At 36.4% G+C, this 19555-nt stretch overlaps 1 protein-coding gene across 3 annotated transcripts in view; it reads right to left on the bottom strand.

Moving 5' to 3' along the window:
• The window catches only part of LTN1 (listerin E3 ubiquitin protein ligase 1), a 30814-nt gene that overhangs the window by 11105 nt on the left and 154 nt on the right, over nt 1-19555 (bottom strand). For all 3 annotated transcript variants that reach the window (XR_005628515.1, XR_005628516.1, XM_039718069.1), the window contains exons 2-19: nt 17779-17982; nt 17396-17494; nt 16196-16426; nt 15103-15155; nt 13950-14130; nt 13030-13203; nt 11761-11951; nt 10444-10582; nt 8967-9752; nt 8442-8483; nt 6983-7175; nt 4339-4578; nt 3200-3353; nt 2808-2958; nt 1928-2129; nt 875-1034; nt 608-712; nt 216-358 (exon numbers count right to left, since the gene is read on the bottom strand). Coding sequence is in view for 1 of the 3 variants with exons in the window: in XM_039718069.1 (XP_039574003.1) it covers nt 216-358; nt 608-712; nt 875-1034; nt 1928-2129; nt 2808-2958; nt 3200-3353; nt 4339-4578; nt 6983-7175; nt 8442-8483; nt 8967-9752; nt 10444-10582; nt 11761-11951; nt 13030-13203; nt 13950-14130; nt 15103-15155; nt 16196-16426; nt 17396-17494; nt 17779-17982 (3448 nt within the window). In the remaining 2 variants the exon portion in view is untranslated. The remainder of the gene's footprint in view (nt 1-215; nt 359-607; nt 713-874; nt 1035-1927; nt 2130-2807; nt 2959-3199; nt 3354-4338; nt 4579-6982; nt 7176-8441; nt 8484-8966; nt 9753-10443; nt 10583-11760; nt 11952-13029; nt 13204-13949; nt 14131-15102; nt 15156-16195; nt 16427-17395; nt 17495-17778; nt 17983-19555) is intronic.

Here is a 19555-nt window from a genome sequence, read left to right as displayed (position 1 = left end):
CATTCTAATTTTGTATCTGGCAGTCAGGCTTTACTTTCTGAATGAGGCAGAAAATTACTATGCCAAACAGTCTAGAAGAAATAGGCAAACTGAGAAAGCATTTCTTTATAGGAAAAACTATATTATAGTACATGTGTTTTATCTAAAAGGAAACTTCATTGCAAAATAATGTTCTTAAATTCTAACAAACTAGACTGAGGTAAGAACATACTCACCATCAGTGCTGGAAAGCTCTGTCTGTGTACATGTCATAAGTTTGGCCACACAATGGAAGACAAGTTCCCTCTTTTCTTCCTCAGTTAAGAAAGATGATAAACACTGAAGTGTATGCAATCTGCCCTCTGTTAATGGAAGGAACCTATTCATACAAGCAAAACACCACGAATGAAAGGAACACAAAAACTGAACTAGGAAACAAAGTATCGGTTCATAATGAGGTAATATCCTCTGACATAACTAATCCCAACTAAACCAAGTCTGACTTTCACATGCCATACACAAATATCTTCATTTTCAGCTTTCAGCTGCAATGGCCAGAATCAGGATCATTTCACACTATCAACATTCACAACAAACTGCAAGTTTATAGGCAGCAGTATTAAGATACCCTTCTGTTGTCTTGAAAAGTTCTTTCCTCTCCCAGGATACAGCATTCTCAGCACGGATCACTTTGGCCATGGTTAAGGACCAGAGTCTTCCATGTTCCTCTGATCTTCAAAGAAGAAGAAATACCCTGGTTAATATACACAGATGCTCAGGGCTCACCACAAAAGCATTTGTGGTGAATCAACACACATATGGATATATAGTGGCACTCTATAAAATACAAACTGTGCAAACAGAGTTAAGAGTTGTTTCACTTGTTCTCACATACCTGTCAAATATAGTTTGCTGCAGGCTAGCAGTACTACTCAGAGTACTGAACTCCTCATATGTGATATGCATCTCTTCTAACATATGAAGATATTCCAGAAGCAGACAAGGAGGATTCTCCAATTCTTCAATCCATTGTAGGGAATATAACAGTTCTGCAACTAATTAAATAACATCTGTGGTTTATAAATGACTACTGACTGGCATAAGCAAGAAGTTTCAAGCCAAGTTTTTGTTGTTCTTTTAAAATATGTTTTTAATGCACTGAAGATATTATTTTTACATGCAATCTCAGGTGCTTCAGAGCATGAACTGGATATTTGCCATTGTATCATAACATACAAGAGAAAAAAAGCTACAGTAATCTGTTATAGATAGTCAAGAAATTTTAAAGCATATTAAGCATGACATGACTCCTCTCTGTTCTCCCCCTTTTCTTTAACATATATTTCTTGCAGACAAGGCAGTCAATACCTAAGTCCAGAAGAAAACCAAGTAAATTTCATAAGAGCTAGCATGTGGTTCCTTCATCAGCTTACAAAGTCCCACAAAATACAATTACACTTCTCATCATGGTCAGAATTCTGCAGATAGAATTGTTAATTTGATAATGCTGCATTTAATTTGAGCATTCTTGAAAATAAAAGGAAACTAGACTCCACCTCATGGAATTAAGAAAGTTGTTGTCTCAAACTATCTTTACATTATGGTTAAGTCCTCAATGGAGGGATGCAGTTCTTGTTGCCCACTCATGCCAATGCACAGTGTGTTTTGGCAATGAACATATCTGAAGTTTTAAAAATTCATACTTCTCCCAGCTCAAAGTTCTATTGAGACAGGATGTATATAACCAAAAGAGGTCCCAGGAATATAAAAACTACTTTTAAAGGAGACCTGAACATTACAAAAAAAAAACGAAAGAAAAAAAGGCAACAAAAAATGAGATAATTTCTCATACCTGTATGCCAAACTTTAATTATGCATTTCTAATTTTCAATTCAGGTTACAACTACTACAAAATAAAATTCCTTTAAGTTTTACCATTGTAACTTACTTATATTAGCAATGTTCTTTCTTTCAGCATCATGATTTCCATGGACTACACAATTTTTCAGTTGAAGTAGTACAATTTTACTTAGTAAGGCTGAAGTACACAGATGGCCTGGAAGTTTAGTTGTGCCACGCAGCTTGACACTTGATCCCAGAGGCTCAGAATTTATACTAAGCCTTCCTTCCAAAAGAGGCTTGTGCATCCACTGTAATATGTGCATAAAAAGAGTATGAAAAAATACTTTGATCTGTTTAACCTTGAAAATTCAAAATCATTAAGAAACAACCATGAAACATACACATTTGTATCAAAAGCACAATGGTGAGGATGACCCACTCCAGTGTATTAAAAACCTAATTGCACAGCAGTAATTTGGAACTGTACTGCTGCTCAGCAACAAATATATTTCTTTAGAACTCTATGTATTTTACAAGAAACTGTAGGGTTACTGGTGGCTGCATGGGACATTTATGTCCTTCCCCACTCTCTATGTCAGCATTTTGTTAATAGACAGCAAACCATATTCTTCTCCAGATATTGGTGTTTTCACAAAATTAATCTTCATGAAGAATTAACTTCAGATAAAAACATCTTCACAATGTATACTCTGTCAGATAAAATTCCTGAACTGTAAAGCAAGTGGCTGGTGTTCTGCACAGAAAAGGGTAATTTAATGGATTTGATTTTTCTCCAGTAGTAATGGATGGGTCCATAAACAGAGATTTTATCCTCTTTATAGACAAAGGCTGACAGGAACCTCTGCACAAACATATGGTACTCATAAGTGCAGTGCCATGTCATAAGAAAGAAAGCTTACCACCCTAGGAGACAGAGGCTTGAGGAAAGATTGACCACACTGTGCAATCCATTATCATTCCCATACCTCAGAGCACAGAGACTCGTGCAATTTCCCCCACTCAATTTTGTTCGGTGTCACATGCTCAACATAAGCTCTCACAAGACATCCAGACTGTCCATCAGCTTCCATGAGCTTCAGGAACAAATCACTGACTGCAGAGATCAAAACCTGTAGACTGAGAAAAGGAGAAAATGCTGCAAACATGTTTGGCACTACTCATTAAGAGCCACCTGCCTATTTGCCATTGATACAATGCTGTACCAGGGGTGGTGTAAGTTCTGCTCTACACACTGCCTCCAATAGGTTGAAAAGTCTCTCAGTTATACAGATGTCAATTAAATAAAGGCCATTATAGCACTGATCCTGGTTTGTTTTGGAGAACGACACATTATGGAAGAGATGTGAATCCCAATTACCTTTGAACATCCAAAGAGGAACACTGAACTTGGTTCTTGACCCACAGTGCAGCTTTAAGCAAAAAGGTGCTCTGTTTCTGAGTGCCCTGAAGCTGATGCACAAGTGAATTTACACCACACATCCAAGTGTGTTTCAACTTGCATACAACTGCATCTATTGTAGGGAAAAGAAAAAAGAAAACAAAACAACAAGTGGACAAGCAAAACTATCACAAACAGGTAAACTCTAATTACAACCTACAGCACATAGCAACAATCACATGTCTAAAGGTCCTACAGTAGGAAAACAATTTTCTTTTCTGTGGTTACATGCAAAAATTATCAAAGGCACATACATAGCTTTCTTGCTGAAGAGCAATTTTAAATTAACTACAACTCACAGGTAAGATTTTATTTAATTCAGAATTAGAGTTCTTGTTGTTGCCTGCTACCATATGTCCATACAGCCTTCAAAACCACAGATCTTTCTACCAAGATGTTGAACATTCACAACATCAACAATCATTTATCAAGCAGCAGTGTCTTCCAAGCTAGTACTGTCCTACTTCACTTCTATGACAACACTGAAACATTGTATTTACTTGTATTAATTTCAGTAAATGCATGTATCAATTAAACCCTCTCAAATTCTGCATTCAAAGAATATAAATCAGCATCTCAGTCTGAACATGAGACACTGATAGTGAGAGGCATGGATCAATTTGTCTGGGCAACTTAGCTAATAAAAATGGTTTCAGAACAAATACATGTTATCTGTAAAGAAGTGATTGTACACATTTTTTCATAGACTCCCCAGATTGCAAAATGAACAAAAAAAGTTCATTTGTTGTATTTCACAGACTTTAAACAACTTCTGTAACAGTCCAAAAAGTGTGCAATATCATAGCCTCCAAGGTAGCTGATACTAACATCTAAAAATTTAAAAATATTTGTAAAGATGTTCAGGACTTGATGCTTAGTAGTAACTATGGGCACTGTAAATTAAAGCACAGATTTTCATATCAGTTACAGCTGCAAATGCTCAATGTATGTGAACCCAGTATTCTATCACATACTTGATTCTGTTTCATAAAAAGGAAGAATTTAGACGTAATCATCACCTATGAAAAAGCTTGGCTGAAATATTTTTTCCAGATTACCTGTCAAGTGTGCTGCATCCTGCCTCTGAGCACACAGCTGGAAGATGGTAAGGAGCAAGTCTTCTGAGGCTGACATCAGCAAACAGCCTTTCACTGAGCTGAAAAAGCTTGAGGCCACATCGCAGATGAAAGATACTGATGGTTCAGTATCTCCAGCTTCAGAAAGATCCTTCGCTTTAGACAGAGCTGCTTGAAGTTTATCAATAATCCTTTCAACAAAGGTTTCACCAATCAGTGATTCTATTGGGCAGAGGAAAAAGACAATATGCTTTGATTGCTTGATAAACACAACCATACAAAGATGTCATATTAATATAGACTAATTTGATTTTTATTTAGTAATTTTGAACACAAAATAAAGTGCAAAACAGTTTCAGTCTAATGGATTCCTAAACTCTTCTAATTTCAGAGACACCAGCCAACATTTCACACTGCTAAGTATCTTTCCTCTAAACCAGCTGAAGCAGCTTTGAAAAAGGTATTTAAGATAGAGCAAGTGCAAAGTGATCCTTCCCCTTTTATGCCCTCCTAGCTTCTGGCAACCAACTGTGAGCCCAAGATTTCACTGTACTATTGCATATACCCACAAACATGCTTAGATCCTTTTTCATGGGATACAAGCAAGCCAATTCCATTTATCCTCAAACTCTGCAGTATCCTCTGGCAATGAGATCCATTATTTAATTAGAAACTGTACGTAGAACTATACTATTCTCAGCCCTCAAGACTGCTGCCTAAGTATGTGTTAGAAATTAATGTTCTCCCACTGAAAGAAACAATGATACATTTCTCACTATTTGCATTTTCTATACAAATTGAGATTTTATGGCTTTCAAGCACAACCCCATCCCTAATCACTTCCACTAGAAGCTGACAAATTCTAGTCTGTTTTCTTGCTTCTACAAGCAGAAGCCACTTCTTGTCTAACCATCCCTGCCAGATTTCTTTGGGCATATTCTATTACATGCTTTTCAAAAGCATATAGAATATTGCAAGTGACCAAACTTGAACAAGAATACTGCAGTGACCAAAACTACAAGCAGTATTCCAGATATTAACTACATATTCAGTATACTAACTACATGCTATAATAATTTTCAATTGTCCTCTATTCTTTTCACAGCAGCTCCTAATAAACTGTATTCCTCTTTTACTGCTTTTTTACAACCTGTCGCTTACAGGGAAACACCACAATGACTGAAGATCTCTTTCTGAGTTTTAACAGGTCAGTGTCTATCACTGAATTGATACAGTTACAACTGTGTTCTTCCCATGTATACGTGTAGTATTTATTGGCTTTGGATTTCTTTTGTAATCTTTTGTATCAGTTAAGCATTCAGTATCACAACACATTGCTATGGGTCTGTGAGTTTCAGCAACAATTTTCTTCCTTCCACTATTTATCCTTTTTCCCATTTAATTCCTGTCATCATAGGCTACTGATGCATGAAAGGCTCTCCTAGTCTCTCCAAGACAATTTGCTTAAGAAACTTAGATAAGAGATCTCATTTAAAAATTCTTTTGAAAGTCCACATACTATACTTTGGTTTTAATCACGAAGTCAAGAACCACCACAGCTCCTCAAAATCTCTTAGGCTGCAATCAATATGATTTAAAAACAGGTCACCCACCACCCAGCAGAAAATGAACTCAGGAGTGCCTCTGGCTCTGGAGTCAAAAAGCAAAGTCACTGGACAATCAGGCCTAGAACATCATACACTCACAAGCACATTTGTTGAACTCTCTGTGGAGAGACAAAACAGGTTTTCCTGATGGTCCTTTACATCTGAAGTTCCAGTAACAGAAAAAGCAATCTTAGGACACCTTCAGGATTCCTTGTCTAAGAACATGCACCACAGTGAGCTGCCTGCATGTATTTTTGTAAACACCATGAACGTGCACAGCATCCACTGACACTGAAATATGCCACCACAGGGATCAAAGCAAATGCTGAGTTTACATGGAAAACATGAAGAAAAATGAACTCCCCTGAAGTCTATATCAGATATTAAAATTGCAAACAAATTAAACAGGGTGCTATTAGCAAATCAATAGGATGCTATTAATAATAGCTATTAATTAAAAAATCAGATCACATATACAGCATAAGAGCATACACGGAGTTTTTTAAATACATAAAAATAAATGGAAATGGCTAAAACAATTCCAAGGACCTGTAATAAAGCATTACTAAAACACACACAGGTCCATAACAACTGACTTGGTATTCCAGTTTTGAAGGTAAATTTCACATGGTATGGTTTAAAAATTCATATTATTTTACAGCACATCAGCTGATAGATCAAGCTTACTTACATTTTCCTCAAGTTTTCAAAACGTGCAAATCCGAAACTTGTCTTTAAACATTGCCTTTGTTTAGCAATGTGGACTAAAAAAATGGCAGCTACTGCTGCAAGTTAGTGTTTACAAAATTAAATTGGATGTAGTAAACTGGCTTAAGTATTAAAAACGCCCAAAACTAAGAACAACAACCCCAACAAAAACCAATCAACAAAAAGTCACCAGGAGAAAGCCTAAATGTTCTACGTGAAGTATTCTGGAAGATCCCAAACTCTTTCAACCTGATGCAAAGCATAAGTGCAGCATTTACACTTCATGAACTCCAAGGATTGTATATGCTCACCACTTTTAACGTGCTGCGACAACACCAAGCTCAGGAGGGTCCACTTTTCTGAAGAGGCTGATCCTGATGAGGCTGCTCTAGGTTTTAAGCTCAGGTGACACAGATCATCTGCCAGCATTACCAGTCTTTCTCCAAGTGTGTCTCCTTTCAGCCAGTCAGAGACTAAGGAAAGTTTCGCTGTGCTTGAGCATGCCTGGATCACAAGAAAAACATTCCAGGAATCTTTTGAGGTTATAAAATAATAGAATGATTTGGGTTGGAAGGGACCGTAAAAATCATCTTCCAAGTTCCAATTTAAGTACCAACCCCCTGCCATGGGCAAGGATACCTTCCAGTAAACCAGGCTGCTTCAAACCCCACCCAATCTGGCCTTGAATTCTTCCAGGGATGAGGCAGCCACAGCTTCTCTGCACAACCTGTTATTAACTATTAACTTTACTACTAAGCATAAGATTAGTATGTCACACCTGCACACACAGAGTGAGAATTATATAATCTGCCACAAACTGCCTTCAGATTTTACAACTGCAACATCCTCCAACTTTCTTTTTGTCAGAGACAGAAACTTATGGCTGGGTCAGATCTCTACTGCAGAGTGAAAAAGTCGCCTTCTGAAAAAGCTTCCTTTATGTTTCTCCTCCAGCTATAGAGCCCAGGAAATTCCTACACTGGAATTAGAAAAATAACTTCTGGATGACCAAGTTGTCTGAAATAAAATCTATTTAAAACACAAAAACTGTTTACAGTGCCTGAATTTCTCAAAGAAGAAATAGAAGGTCCCAAAACTTTATTTTGCTGATGAGCCACTGTAAGTTACAAAATCACAAAAATTCAGTACTCCTAAAATACACAACATATGTGAGGGAAGATCCTGTGGTCTATGTACTGGACTGTAAGTCAAGGGCTATGAGTTCTTGTCAAAAAATTCATTATACACTTCCTATTTCATCCCATAGAATTACTTAAATGTCAGTTTGTCAATATTCAGTGGGAAAAAATGGAATACTACCTTTTCCTTATAAACGCTTTGTAGGGATGGTGATATAAATAATTTAAATTATTGGTCTCCATTCTCTTTAGCTTAGAATAGATGATCCACAAATCAGGAATCCCTCTGGCTCAAAAAGCAAACTGACTGATAATATAAATAATAATTTAAATTATTGGTCTCCATTCTCTTTAGCTTAGAATAGATGATCCACAAATCAGGAATCCCTCTGGCTCAAAAAGCAAACTGACCGAAACCAGACAGGACAAAGATTCTTTTGTTTTGGCATCATCATTTAATTTTTAAGACTGTCCCCAGATTTAAATGCATTTAAATCAAACAGTACTCTGAAACAGTAAGATTTTAAAACTACGGAAATTACCACTACAAACACATGTGAGTCTCAAACTAATATCAGAGAATTATTAAAAATTACACATAACAAGAACAAAAAAAGATCTTAGTATTTACCTTTTGAATTATCTGGAGAAAAACAACCCACTTCAGATCCATCTGAAAAGAAAAACAAAATTCACCAAGATTTAATAAAAATCTTTGCTGAACAGGAAGCAATAATGCCATTTTATCTGTTCTGTAGGCATAAGCTGATAAAATTCAGTAACAAAGTTATTGATTGTATAATTTTTGTCTTGCAAATCTTTCTCTCCCACAAAATTGAATAAGGGACTGTATTTATACGAAAGGCTACCAATGACTACTATTAAAGTACACTGTATAAAGAAGCAAGAGCAGAGAATTTATGATGATACTTTTAAAAAAATATTTAGACCATATAGAAAAGGACAGAACCTTTCACTGCAACACTACCATGTCCATATTTCCAAAAACTACCTTCCTTACCTGCTGAACTTAACCCAAATTCATGTAGAATTATCATCCATGCAACAGTGCCAAAATAAGATTATTAGTGAACCATAGCCCACAATAACAGTAATGACTCTGATAAAAATTAACAACATCATGTACAAGTCATACCTTTACTAAATCATCAAGAATGACTTTCCTTTCATCATTACTGTTGCAACAATGAAGTACACTGTATAAAATATCAACTAGGAAATGGGTGTCTTTTCTCCAGTCTTCTTTCAGCCAGGTTATTAAATTCAGATACAGAAATTGTACAGATGGACTTCGGTTATGAGCTTCCACTTCATTTTGGGATTCAGCTTGAGCAGGTCTTACATCATTTCCCTGCTCTAAAAGTACTTGGAAAAGTCTGTTTGAGGAAAAAGTGTTGAGCAGGGCAGAGAGAAATTGCAAATGCTCTTCTGACTTCTGTTCATTGACATACACAATGCTCAGCTCAGCCAGGTTGCAGACTAAGTTCTCCAGAGGTTCTTTCCTTAGACGTGACATTCGCTGCAAGTCAGCCTGAATTTCAGAGTCACCATTTCTCACCTCCATGAGCATTCGACTCTCAGTGTTCCTTTCAGATTCAACCTCATCTGTAAATCTGATTTTTAGAGATTTTCTATTGTTTGGTTTCATAGCACTCTTTGTATTCTGAAGAATTTCTAGCATACCAGATATGGCAAACAGTAATTTCTTGTCAGCATCCAACCTATCAACATGAAGTATACACATTTTTAAAAGATGGCCCCAAAAATCTGACAACAGTTTCTGGAAAACTTCATCTGTGCCATCATCACTGGAGAGTTCTGCTTTAGCTTCCCAGGAACTCAGCATTTCTGCTATTTGATAAAATAATGGTCCACTTTGTAACTTGGGCTCCTTAAGTACAGCATTGACAAAAGGCATTAGCTATAAAGACAAAAAAAATGCATTAAAGAACAGTGATCCAATTTATAAAATCATTTTATCCTTTATAATGCCAAGAAATTATACAATTCTGAAAAACATTCTGGAAGCAACTCTGCAAATATCAGAATTATTTATGTTTGAACATTTTATAAAAACATACAGGATGGGAGGCACTTTTTCCCCTTTAAATATAACTGCAATTGCACAGTAAAAATTATTTCATAGGAAGAAAAAAACCCTAAATTCAGTACCTTTACTTTTGTGACACATTGCTATCTACAACTCCCTGAAAGGAGGTGGGGGTGGGTCTCTTCTGCCATGTCTCAAGTGGAAGGATGAGAAGGAATGGTCTTAAATTGCAGCAGGGGAAATTCAGACCAGCTATTGAAAAACAAAAAAATTGCTGGAAATGTGGTCAGGCATTGAAATAAGTTGCCCAGGGAGGTGATGCTTAAGAGACACCTGGATGAGGCTCTTGAGGACATGGTCTGGGGGTGATTTTGCTGATACTGGGCTGACAGTGGGACTGGATGATCTCAAAGGTCTTTTCCAGCCTTGACAATTCTGTGTGTTTTTTTCCATAAAATCTAGGGAAAGTCTCAACAAAGAAGTAAATCCTCACCTAAAATTCACATTTCTCTTTAATTTTGACTTATCAAATGTACACACAACAAGAATTTCTGATTAATACCTGGTCACATATAAGCATTTGATGAATTTGGCTTTGGTCTTCTCCTTTCTGTAGTACAGCAAAACACAGACACTCCATAAATGCAGTTATAATTGCTGAACTTTCTGAAGGACTAGCTATTGTCCTCTCACTTGACAACCTGTGAGAGGACACAGAAGAAACCAAGTAACCCAGTTTCCAAGAAACCCAGCATGAATGTTAGCAATGTACCCTCAGTTACGCTGTCCTGATCCAGACACCACTATGAGAATACAGGATCATAGACTCATCTACAGGAGTCAGATCAAAATAAAGTCAATTTAGAAAGCTGATAAACCCAAGCATTTAACAGAACCTATATCAAAATAAATTCTTCATTCCATCTTAGCATTCAGAAAAAAAAAAGATCTATGTAAACAGAGAAACCATATACAGTCTAGCAGCCTGTCTCCTGTTTCACATGGCTGTCAAAATTCTTCTGCAATTTTCCACACACACCACAGAAGTTCAGAGAGTGTCACTTTTTGTCATTACAGAAAAAAAAAGAGGAAGAAAAAAAAAAGAGGAAAAAGAGAAAACCACCTAAAGACAGACTCCCCAGTTTCGAGTCAGAAAACCTGCAATTCCTTTGCTTTTTAATGAATACTAGATCACAAATGATCACAGAAATAATTACAATCATTGTACTACCTGTAATAAAATTCTATACACGTTTCAAACAAACCCCTACATAACTCTCTTCTCCAAGAGCTCTGCTAATTTCCACACCAACATCAGCAATGATTTTTTTTTCATTTATTTTTAAAATAAATTAGTTTTCAGCATTTCATGAAATAATTTCTATATGCTTTTCAGTACGCAATGCACAGGTGCACATTTAAATTACATTTGATAGAAAGGTGGTTTTGAGGTATTTTAAAGGCACAAAGTACAAGCGGTTTCATCCTTTAAAAACAAGTATTGTGAGAATTACAGTTCATGCATAAAGGAAATGTCACTATCACAAGGCTAATCCCCTATGTAAGAATTACACACTGGTGAGAAGAGCCTGATTCTTAATTATAATAATGTTCTATATTCAAATTTGTCATGGAATAGACACAAAACTTTGACAAGGAAAGATAAGAATGCTTCATGTACAGAAGCTGTAGTAAAATCAAAAGGAAAGCTGAAGGTTTAAGATGACAGGAACAGCCACAAAGGACTGACTCCAGTTTTGGATTTTGAAAATAATTTTAAAAATACAATCTCATTTATCTTCAAATGCTTAAAGATTAGTTTCTTTATTTCCAAATGTAAAAGAGACTGATTCCAAATAAATAAATTTGTGGTCCGTACCCTTGAATTATAGAGCTGAAAAAAACTCTGAAGTATTCCAGCTTCGGCTCCACAACATCAGGAGGCACCTTGCTAATGAAGGGCAAGAGGTTTGGGTAGATAACAGTAGCTAATCCTCGCCCACCTTCTCGAAGCACTGTCCAGAGCTTTGGCAGAACTCCTTTTCTGGCATTTACATGACTCCAACAGTCCTACAGAAAGAAATTCACTTACTGTAAATTAATCAACAATATGTTGCCTCAGAAGAACCCCCAAGGTAGCCATTTAACCTACATCCCCATATTATAGCTGAAACAAGTAATTGTGAAATTTAAATTCTGTTAAGTTACTCACCTGCTAGTATCTTTAAAATCACTTTCTCCCTATTTTGGCTTGTGAAGTTAACATGATAAAACTATGTCTGTACTGTTTAAAATCAATTGACCTTTCTTATTAGCCAACTGCAATTAAAGGTTTCTCTTTAATCATGCTTTCATGACGCTTCATAGGAATCACTATTGTAATTAATACTGTATTTAATTTTAATTTCTCATTATCAAGGCAAACCAATGACTCAGTTCGGAAGCATCGCTAACTGCAAAACTCTCCTCAAAAATTTTCTGATGGTTAGAAATTGCTTTGGCACTTCCCCCTCCCTAATTTTTTTTGTCATCTATTTTATTTATTATCATATAGTTCAAGGTACCTATATTTATAATAAGCTGAACAAAGACTATTTAGGGGTTTTTCTTCGAGAAAACTTCTTCCCATTCATTCCACCAGTTGCAAAAGGGAGCTGCAGCATTAAACCATCAAAGCACCCCAGTCTATGGTAACAACTCATCCTGCTAATAAATTCAAAGCCAGTGTTTCACTTAAAATTAAGGGGGGAAAAAAACACACAAAAAAAAACCCAAACAAAAATCTATAGAGCCCTTACATCTGAAGGGGAAACAACTAACCAAAAATGCACTGCAGGTCTTTTTTGTAACTGTCTGTAACAAAGAAAAAGGTTTTAAGCATTATTTGACTTACTAGTAACTACATTTAATGAAAGGGTTTCAGGTTAATTAAATTAAATTCATAAAACAACTCTAATTTTCAGATATACTGGACATGATATATTTGGAAGTTACACTGAAAAAAGGAGGATGTAGCCTTATGGATTTCCTGTTATTAATCATAAAGAAAACCCAGTCAAGAATGTCTTCCTAATTCTACACAGAGAACAACACTTGATGAAAAGTTAAATTTGATGAAAATATCTGCCCCTTACCCGTCCCACATTACCTCAATAGTGGTGATAGTATAAAGCACTGCCTCCCAAAGAGCAGGACACACCACTGCATCACTGTCATCAATGCTGAGAAGAACAGCAGGACAAACTCTTGGTGCTTCAGCTCTCACCACCTCAGGCAAGTGCTGGCAAAAAGCAGAAATCAGCTCAAAGAAAGCTGAGCGAACCTGACAGAGGCCACAGAAGGAAAAACAGAATTTGTCACTACATGTAGTTAGTAAGATTACAACACACCATGCCTGTATTTTATCACATTAACAAAGGTTAAAATATTATTAAAAACCAAGAAAAATAAAGCAGTTATTAAACATTAATAATTTAAATATTATCAAATATTTTAATGCCATTTGTTTAGTGATGAAATGCTGGTCAAAAGTTGTATTTTTATATACTTCTCAAAAGGCATTTTTTCCCAAAAGCAACTTAAAGCTTTTAAACAAAATACTATTGCATTAATTCATCATCTATGTACAGACTAAAGACCAGTAAAATTGTTTAAAAAATGAAAACCCCAAAGCACTAAGAACATATGCTGTAAGTTGACAGAGTTTGTATCTTTCACATGAATTTTAATGATGGCAGATTGCAAAAAAGTAGATCATGATGATATGGAAATAAAAATTTAGCCTACTGGATAAATTTTCAAGCAATATTGTCTATATTGAGTTTGGCAGATTTTTTAACATTTAAGTCTGGTCAGATATTAGTCCCAGATCAAAAAGATTTATAATTATTTTTACTGAACAGTTTCTTTAGCCTTTCTGGAATCTACCTAGAAACCTGAAGGCTGTTTCAAACCTAAGCAAAGTACCAAGTTCATCCTTGTAGAACACAAGTAATTAATACTTCCTTAGGTTAAGGGCATTACCTTTAACAAAAACCAAGTAAAATAAAGAAGAAATTAAAAAGTCACCTGTGATACACTGTTTTTGCTATATTTCCAAAATTTATTTTGGGACAGAAGTGACATTAACTTTTCCTCCAATGAATGCATCTCTTTCTTTGGCAACATGCTGAGCAACTTTTTTAAAGCTAACAAGGAAGACGTCAGAATCCGGAAAAATTTGGCTTCCCTTTCTTCTTCTGGTACAGTTCTCAGAAAGCAAAACAAACAAAAAAGTTAAAAGTAAACCACAAATAAACCAGCAGGCATCCCAAGTTTGTCTAAACTAAACTGCCTTCATTTTTTTTGTGTTCATTTTTTGAAAGAACATTGCCAGCAATGTCGATACATAAACTTCCCATAGGTTCTAAATTACACTATAAAGTGTTAGCAAAAAAGATCTCATCTTCCAGCTACTCAAAAATGATATTCTTAAAAGAGCTAAAACAAAATTAGATAATTGATAACACTTTCAAAACCATTTATACTTAAGTGTTGTAGTAATTAGCAGCTGGGACTCGGTTTTATCATGCAGAAAAAGCTGACTGTTTATTCACAAAGCTGATATTGATAGGAAATATCAGAAAGTACTGTGTTAGACCAAACTGGCTAACAATACACTGACACTCAGTTTATTGGTGAGTAAATGGCTAGGGTATCCATCTGTCAAATCTCTCAATTTTTGGTTAGTTTACATATTTTGTTCACTGTTTCCTATGAGACAGATTTTTTGTTTATTGTAGGTGCAAACAACTGTCTTATCAGAATACTCTGTTAACTGCCTATATTTTTTATGATTTTTCACATGGGAAGTTAGCTAGCTGCACTTAGAAGAAGTAACAGGCTAGCTGGTAATTTAGCAGAACAAGGCCTGATTTTATAGAATAAATATACATTATATAATAAATAATATCATATTAATATTTTATATAAAAATTATATATATATATATGTATAAAAAACTACATATATATATATATACATGTATTAAAAAAACGCCTTTATGTTATAATATCTCTACTTGTATGCAACACTTAAGTCCCAAAAAAAGTAGCTGAGATCTGGATTCAAATAATTATTCTGTCTCCTGAAATAAAACTAAATTCACTACTTCCAGGGACAGAGAACCCAATAAAGACCAAGATTTAAAGAATTAAATATACATTTAAGCAGGCAAACATACTGAGGGTCACTGAGTGTATCAGCTGTTTCCTTCAGAAGGTGGTCTTGAAGTACCTACGGGGGAAAAAACCATGCATATAAACATGAAGAAATCTAATACTTATATGTGAACAATATAGTTCACACATTATTCAGAGACAGCCCCACAATAAAATTTCACAACTTCCAAGTTGTCTTTCTAATATTTTTAGACATGCTAGTAAACATGCTAGAAGAGAATTTGACTCATGGTGAACATACTAGCTGTGGTACTGTTTGAATTGAGTCCTCCTAACACAGTAAATTGCAGCCCTATGCCAAGGTGCTCCTGCTAAAAAGAAGCCAAACTGAAGCAAATCAAATCAGTTAGGTTTGCACATGATGGGCCAGCAATGCAATCTTTGAACTTTAATTCAGTCCACTGAATTTCCTATCTGACTGGCAGAAGAGCATAATGGCCAGAATTAAACTTGTAGATGCTGAAACACTGCTCAGCATTCTGTATTCTTTTTTACTATAGCTAAACTACTCCAGCATCATTATTCCATCTGTCAGCAACATTATGTGTTGATTGAACATCATTACGTAGGAATGCACACAAGGAAATTCACTATTCATTCCTTTGGTTCCAGTCATTCCCATCTCAAGTCCAAAAAAAAAAAAAAGTATTTTTTATTCTGCACTCCTTATTCACTATTCATTCCTTTGGTTCCAGTCATTCCCATCTCAAGTCCAAAAAAAAATGTATTTTTTATTCTGCACTCATTATTTTTCTTTTTCATATTTCCTTATGGAAGAAATTCTTCCCTGTGAGGGTGGTGAGGCACTGGCACAAGTTGCCCACAGAAGCTGGGGCTGTCCCATCCCTGAAAGTGCTCAAGGCCAGGTTGGACAGGGCATGGGTCTAGTGGAAGGTGTCCCAGCCCATGGCAGGGGGTGGAACATGAAGACCTTTTAAAAGTTCCTTCCAATCCAAACCATTCTCTTCACAGGGGCAAAGTTTCAGGCAAGAAAGAAATTTAACAGTGAAGAACAGACAGGGGAAGGATGACTTTTAAACTTATAACAGAAGTTGACATATACAAAGGCTTGAATAAATACAAGAGTAAACTCACATTAAGAATTTCATCCTTACAGAACACTAAGGCTTCAGGTTGTTTGCTTGAAGGAAAAGCTTTTTCAAAAGCTACTTTTGCAGCAGAAGCAGCAGGGGAGTAAGTGTCACACTGAGCAATCAGCCAGTAACCCATTATACTTTTTAAGTAAGGAGCTAAGTGTTTTTTTACTTTAAGAATCAGTTGCTCAAAAGATTGTTGAGTTGCTTCTCGAACACGGCGATCATGATCCTGTTAAACAAAGAAAAGAAGGAAAAAGATAAAGGTTTGTTGGTTTAAGAAATGTACCTTTGATTTCAGACACTTCAAAGCAAAAGTGGTGATTAAAAAGCCATATTTGCAATTAATTGGATTTGAAACACAGATTTGAAAAGACACACCAATGACAAAAAAGTTGTGGTATCCCAAGATATGGGGAGAATCCTAATTTAGTAGCATCATATTACCAAACTGTTGTACACTCAGATTGTAACCTTTCCCTGATATCCCTAACAACAGTTTTTATTTCCAATTTATACAAACATTTTACAGACAGACAAGAGGAAGGAGAAACAGGAAGCCTTGAAGACATCTTCTGAGTCAGAACTATCATAAGCTGTGCATTGCTATCCTTTATTTGAATATGAATTTACAACATCATGATTTTCTATACTCTTGACTCCAGAAAGAAACAGTAGGAATTACTCTATTGGGCAAGAATAGTGATTCATTTTGTTCCATACCATGTTTTCAACAGTAGGCATTCTAGACAGCTTGGAAATAGAATAAATAGATCAAGAAACTTATTGCTAATCTGGCTACACATGGTCTTTTCATATTTGGGTTTGGAGGTTTTTTTTAATGTTAAGTCAGGTCAGATATTAGCCCTAGATCAAGAAAGTTTATAATTATGTTAACTCTCTATCCTTTTTGGAATCCACATAAAAAAAACTTTTCCTAAGAAATATAGTACCATCTTTTAAACCTAAAGGTCTAACAGACCTATCAAGGAAGAACAGCCCAGAATCAACAGTTCAAGATTCCACCCACTGCCAATAATGAAATATGTCCACAAAAAGAGCAGTATTTTCCTTCAACTCAATGTTTCCCCTAGAACAAGTCAGTAATTCCAACAAAGGTAGATAGGTCATCAAAGACCACCTTAGAGGTAGTCATAGGAATAGATAGATAATTTTCTAATTTAAATACTCCAATACTTACCAGTGAAATTTTACAATAAATTCTCGGCCAGTAAGGAAGAACACCTTTAACAACTTCTGCTTCTCTTTCCTTGCACATCATCCCAAACTCTTGCATAGCCTAAAATCAAAACATCAAGAGCATGACTTAAGGAGTCAGGTGGATATGTTCTGTAATTTACCAGTTTTAATCCAAAACTGCAACTCCTTGTCCAAAAAGTCAAATAATTTCTTGCAAATGAGCACCTATAGAGTGCATGATAGGCTATCCAGGATATCATCTGTATTGCAGTTCTAGCAAATCCACCAAAGTGAAATTAGTTACTTCCTCTTCCTCCCTTAAGAAAACTGTATTATTCTCCGATTAAAAAAAAATAAATTATGGGGGGCAAAGGATACACCTACTTTTAACTTGGTTGTGACATCCCTTTTAGAAAGTTTCCGCAGCACCATTCGGAAATCGGCATCCACAAGGCTGTTTACTTCCTCTGCTCCTTGAATTGCAGGAACATATCCTAGATCACTCTGAGATGTTCCGAAGCCAATAAACCCAGGCACTGTTCCACGTTCTTTGGCAAGGAGCTCTGCAGCTCGGCCACTGCTAGAAGGCTGACAAAAGAAAAGGGACGGGAGTCAATTATCGATTTAATTTTATTCTGCACACACTATGCATTTGAAAATATGATTCTATTTTTATTTTATAATTAACCTTCTAATTAACGTAAAGTCTCTCAAAGAAGAGTCCACCTGTGCTTTAAACACAGAAACCTAGAAAATTATTCTTCTCTTCAGGATCAGGCTGAGAAATTTCGGGCTGTTCAGCCTGGAAAAGGCTCCAGGGAGCCCTCATAACATCCTTCCAGGATCAGCAGGAAGCCTAAAAGGAAGCTGGAGAGAAGTCTTCATCAGGAACTGTAGTGATACGACAAAGAGGAATGACTTCAAACTGAAACAAAACAGGTTTAGATTACATATGAAATTCTTGCCTGTAAGGGTGGTGAAGCCCTGGCACAGGTTGCCCAGAAAAGCAGGGGCTGCCCCATCCCTGGAACTGTTCAAGACCAAGTTGGACAGGGGTTGGAATAACCTGGTCTAGTGGAAGGTGTCCCTTCCCATGGCAGGTGTGACTGGATGAGCTTTAAAGTCCCCTCCAACCCAAACCACTCTGTGAGTCTATGTGATGATTCTGTGAATCAGAATTCTCTTTTCTCATAAGGCATGAATATTTATGGAAATTTTTCTTGCTTTTATTGCTTTATATTGATTTTTCGCTATACAAAAAAGCCTAACAGAAAATTCCTTCTGCAAGAAAACAATTTATTAAGAATCTATAAACAACTTATTAAGAAACTATTTATCCTCCTTCACTATTTCTGGCTTTCTAGTTTTTATCATAGGCCAATACAGCTCCCAGGGAATGCTCCTTTATTCTCTGAACAAATAAAAACACACATACATAAAGGATTCTCCCAGAAAAAATTATTCCGCTTGCGGCCCAAAATTATTTAGAGACATGGAGCAAAAGCATGCATATGTAATGAATACAATAAATATCATGCATATGTAACAAATACAATAAATATCATCATACAGTGTGTTTTGGAGCTCAGCACCACTCCTAGTTTACCCCATTTGCCCATTGTATTGTTGGCTGAGGTTTGTTTCAACCACGCTCTTTTAGAAAGACTACCCCAAAACTGACTGATGCTTAAATGTCTTCTGGGACACCTCACAATGCAAATACCCTTAATTTCCTAATGGCAGCAGCAGTTTAGTGAGCTTGTGGGGTTTAATTAATCTCTTCTGCATGTGAGCTGTTAAGGATATGCTGCTTTGCGTTCTCTCGTCTTCCCTAAATCCAGGGAGGAATTAGGGAACCTTAACACCAGACTTCTCCCACAATCCTGAGTGACAGGGCAGATATCACGTCATCTCTGGCCTTTTGGCAAGAGTGTATCCTAAAACTCGGCACAGAAAAGCACACCGAATGTGCCACCGGCGCCTTGCTGAATCTACACCCGCGGTGACTTTGCTCTCCCTCTCCGTACAAACACCGCAGCAGCAGCGCTCACACTCCCCAAAGCACAGCCCAGGCCAAGAGGCGGCCCCGGGCCCGGGCCCAGCCACCACAACCGGCCCCACAGCCCGCGCTGCCCTCGGAAGGGAGCCGCGCTCCGGCACC

This window comes from Passer montanus, unplaced genomic scaffold (genome assembly GCF_014805655.1).
Source record: "Passer montanus isolate IOZ18808 unplaced genomic scaffold, ASM1480565v1 scaffold39, whole genome shotgun sequence".
NCBI lineage: Eukaryota > Metazoa > Chordata > Aves > Passeriformes > Passeridae > Passer > Passer montanus.
This window is presented reverse-complemented; position numbering and strand designations above follow the sequence as displayed.